Source organism: Triticum dicoccoides, chromosome 5A (assembly GCF_002162155.2).
Source record: "Triticum dicoccoides isolate Atlit2015 ecotype Zavitan chromosome 5A, WEW_v2.0, whole genome shotgun sequence".
Lineage (NCBI taxonomy): Eukaryota > Viridiplantae > Streptophyta > Magnoliopsida > Poales > Poaceae > Triticum > Triticum dicoccoides.
Genome location: NC_041388.1, coordinates 408,821,120 through 408,824,974, shown reverse-complemented (window position 1 = coordinate 408,824,974; position 3,855 = coordinate 408,821,120). Strand labels below are relative to the sequence as shown.

Here is a 3,855-nt window from a genome sequence, read left to right as displayed (position 1 = left end):
AGCAAGAAATTTTCCGACAATATATGTGAGCATAACAACAGTAGTTTGACGTGGTTAGGCAATATAATTTGTTGGTCCATGACAAATGCATGTGTGTTTCCCTCGCAAAAAAGAAAAAATGCATGCATGCTCTGTGTTAAGCTAGTTTTCCATGATTTATCAGAGCGTTGCGGTATCGAGAGTACCGCGTGCACGCAAGGACACAGGAGCACCGGATGCGCTAGCGCTCGCAGGGACCTTATCTCATGTTGATTGTTCTAGAACAACGACCACCATCCCTCTTGAAGAAAAACACATCGTATCGTACGGCACGCCGAGAACGCCAACGCTTTTGCATCTCGAGGCAGTATATAGCTAGCGCACGTACTCACACTCTGTACGCACCTTCGTTCTAGCTAGAGCCGGGCAGCTTCCCTCCCTCCCAAACCTCGATCGAGATCAGCCGGCCGGCCGGCCACCTCGGTCATGGAGGTGGAAGCAACAGGCCCGCGCCGCGCGCAGCAGCAACCATGCAAGAACGGCAGCGCCAAGCAGCTCCCCAGAGACGCCGCTAAACCGCTCCGCCTCAACCCCCTCCTCGTCATCAACTTCCTCCTCATGGTCGTCGGCTCGGCGTTCGGCCCGCTCCTCCTCCGCGCCTACTTCCTCCACGGCGGGACCCGTAAGTGGCTCTCCAGCCTGCTCCAGACCGCCGGGTGGCCGCTCCTGCTCGCGCCGCTCAGCGCCTCCTTCCTCTCCCGTCGCCGGAGTCACAAAGACCGCGGCTCTGTCGCGCCGCTCTTCCTCATGTCGCCCCGCCTCCTGGCCGCGACCGTCGCCGTCGGCTTCATGACCGGCCTCGACGACCTCCTCTACGCCTACGGGCTGGCCTACCTCCCGGTGTCCACCTCCTCCATCCTCATCTCCACGCAGCTGGCCTTCACGGCCGCCTTCGCGCTGCTGCTCGTGCGCCAGCGGTTCACGGCCTTCTCCGTGAACGCCGTGGTGCTGCTCAGCGTCGGCGCCGCCATGCTGGGGATGAACGCCGGAGGTGACCGCCCCGCGGGGGTGACGCGGGCGCAGTACTCCGCCGGGTTCGGCATGACGCTGGGCGCCGCGGCGCTCTACGGCCTCATGCTGCCCGTCATGGAGCTCAGCCAAGCGAAGCACGCGGCGAGGACCGGCGCGGCCGTCACGTACACCCTCGTCATGGAGATGCAGATCGTCATCGGGTTCACCGCCACGGCCTTCAGTGCGGTCGGGATGCTTGTGAACAACGATTTCCACGTAAGTTTTTCAGCCCGCAGCTGTTTTTCTCCTGCTGTTGTTAACTTGTTATAGTCGCACGTAAACTTTCTTGTACTGCTGCTACAGTAGAACTTGGACTGCCGGCTCACAGCAGAAGCGCATAAGATCATCTACAGTCGTGGACAGCAAATCCGATCTCTCAAATCGTCCGCGGACGTGCTCGGACGGACTCGTCTGTGACCGATCAAGCCTCAGATTTGCTCATTTGTATCCGGATACCTCATACTCTAACCTTAAATCTATACAAAATCATGCAAACGATGAAATCCGCGTATTACGTAGATCAATAACCTATACTACCCTAACCGTCGTCAAAGATGTCCACTATCTCCGCGCCTGGCTCCGGGTACATGGCCGGCAGCAGCAGCTCCGGCTCCTCCACGCCGGCCTCCGCATCCATCTTCCCTTCGACCTCATCGAAGAGCGTGTCAGTTGCTGCGTGTTTCTGCCGGATGAACATGTGTATAGGGAAAGCTATGCGTACAACCTAGGGGGCAAAGATAGTTCAAAATCCATCTAACAGCAATTAACTCTACTCAGATCAGTAAATAACAATCGCATTTTCGAACTGTTCACGACAACGTTATCATTTCTGGTAGGAACAGCAAAGCATGAACAGAACGAACGGAGTTCCTTCATGTCATCATCCAAGTGATGCAATTGTAAGACTACTAGGTAAAAAGTAGAGACGAAAAACTACACAGATATGGTAAACTATTTTGGCCCACTAAGAAACGTAGATCTTTGTTGATCGAAAGTTTAGCGCTTTCCCAAAGGAGCACGTTTCTGAAAGATAGGACACTACTCTACGTACCAATATTCGCATAGCGCCAATAAAATCCGCCACTGCAAGAAAGTGCCTAGAAAAGACCGCAGAAACCATAAATGCCAGTGATGTAGATTTGAACCTTGCCGTGGCAACTTGCGCGACGTGTACTAGACTGTACGTACGTATATCTATGCTCATCCGGCAAAATCCAATCATTGGACAACTAGTCCATACTTATTACGTCTTTCTCGGATGGGAAAACGCTAGCCGTGTAGATGATGTCGTGATTGGGAAATACGAGAGCGCCTTTGCGTGTAGTAGCTTTGCATAGCATAGAGCGATGAGTTTTTGGCGTCGAAAAGTACGGGACGTATGCATGTACAGGGGAAAGCTACGCGTACAACCAAGCGGGGAAAGATGGTGTATTTGCTTTCTTGCAAAGAACTTGGTTTTTGCAAGTTTACGGACCTATGCGTGTCGATTTTTTCATGGACCTAACCTTAGTTACTTGATAGTACTTCACAACTCACATAGTTCATCAGCATGTGGTGCGAGTTATTCTTTTCAATTTACTTTTTGGTTTTACTAAGTCTTAGCCGACTGTTTTTTCTTACGTTTCAATCGACACCGAGCACCATTGATTTGATTTTGTGGCATGTACAAAGTTGTGCATCCTTCAGGCTCTAGGAATAAACATTGCATACATTTTTGTTCTGGATGTACAAAGTATTACACACTGGACATTTTTTAGACCAACAAATTCATAAGATAGACTAAGACTTGAAATCTTAGCCGACTGTGACTTAGATTTTTTTTCTCTCGGAGGAGATAGAAGTTCAAGTATATCATGTACTTCATTACAAAAGATTGATGATTTTCAATGAAGATATATAATTTTTAACGCGCGAATCATATGCAGGCTATCCCAAGAGAAGCCCGGGAGTTCGGGCTCGGCCAGATTGGCTACTACCTACTGCTGGCCGCCTCGGCCATTGTGTACCAGTTCTTCTTCCTCGGCACCATTGGTGCCATCTTCTATGGCTCAGCGCTGCTCGCCGGTGTCATCATGACCGTGCTCATCCCAGTGACTGAGGTGCTTGCTGTCCTATTCTTCCATGAGCCATTCAACGGTACCAAAGGTGTCGCCCTCGCGCTATCCCTCTGGGGCTTCGTCTCCTACTTATATGGAGAGATCCGAGCCAAGGCGCAACACTCTGACAAACCATTGAATACGGAGCATTTGGACCCTTAGATGATCATACATGCATGTATTCAATATGATATTCCTATATTGAACTACGAATTACTTTGTTGCCAAAAAACTGATATCTGGTAAAATATTATTGTATAGGCCTATATGTTTGCTTGATGTGATTTCTAAATGGATCACTAAGGTAGTAAATAATAGAACTATTAGTCCGGCACATAAAGTGGTTGCTCCAGTTCAAACGACCTTTATTAAAGGCAGATATATCTAGATGGTGGGATCTTCATGAGTCTTTGCATGAGATCAGTACGAGAAAGGATAGTGATTTACTCTTTATGGTAGATCTTGAAAAATCTTATGATAAGATCAAATCGATTTTTGTGTTTTTTCTGTTACTGAATGGTTCCCCAGTGCAGCATGTGAATTGGATATTTGGATTAGACAAATAGTACAGGGGGGAATTGTAGTTGTCATGGTCAATGGACACTTATATATGTCCATATTTTAAATCACGGAAGGGGTTGCGCCAAGGGGTCTAAAAGTGCATCTTCAACCCCCAGGTGGATTTTGGTCGTTAATGTAACATATATCT

General features: G+C 49.2%; 1 protein-coding gene across 1 annotated transcript; it reads left to right on the top strand.

Moving 5' to 3' along the window:
* The first annotated feature begins 465 nt into the window (after nucleotides 1-465).
* On the top strand, nucleotides 466-3,523 carry LOC119297461 (purine permease 3-like). The gene is made up of 2 exons (XM_037575245.1): nucleotides 466-1,266; nucleotides 2,976-3,523. Exons 1-2 carry the CDS (start codon nucleotides 466-468, stop codon nucleotides 3,306-3,308), a joined length of 1,134 nt encoding a protein of 377 aa, XP_037431142.1. The 3' UTR covers nucleotides 3,309-3,523.
* Nucleotides 3,524-3,855: the final 332 nt, after the last annotated feature.

Excerpts from the sequence above, each read along its gene's own strand:
- LOC119297461 (XM_037575245.1), top strand. The coding sequence starts at position 466 with ATGGAGGTGGAAGCAACAGGCCCGCGCCGCGCGCAGCAGCAACCATGC. Across the intron at positions 1,267-2,975 it reads TTGTGAACAACGATTTCCAC|GCTATCCCAAGAGAAGCCCG; the intron begins GTAAGTTTTTCA and ends AATCATATGCAG.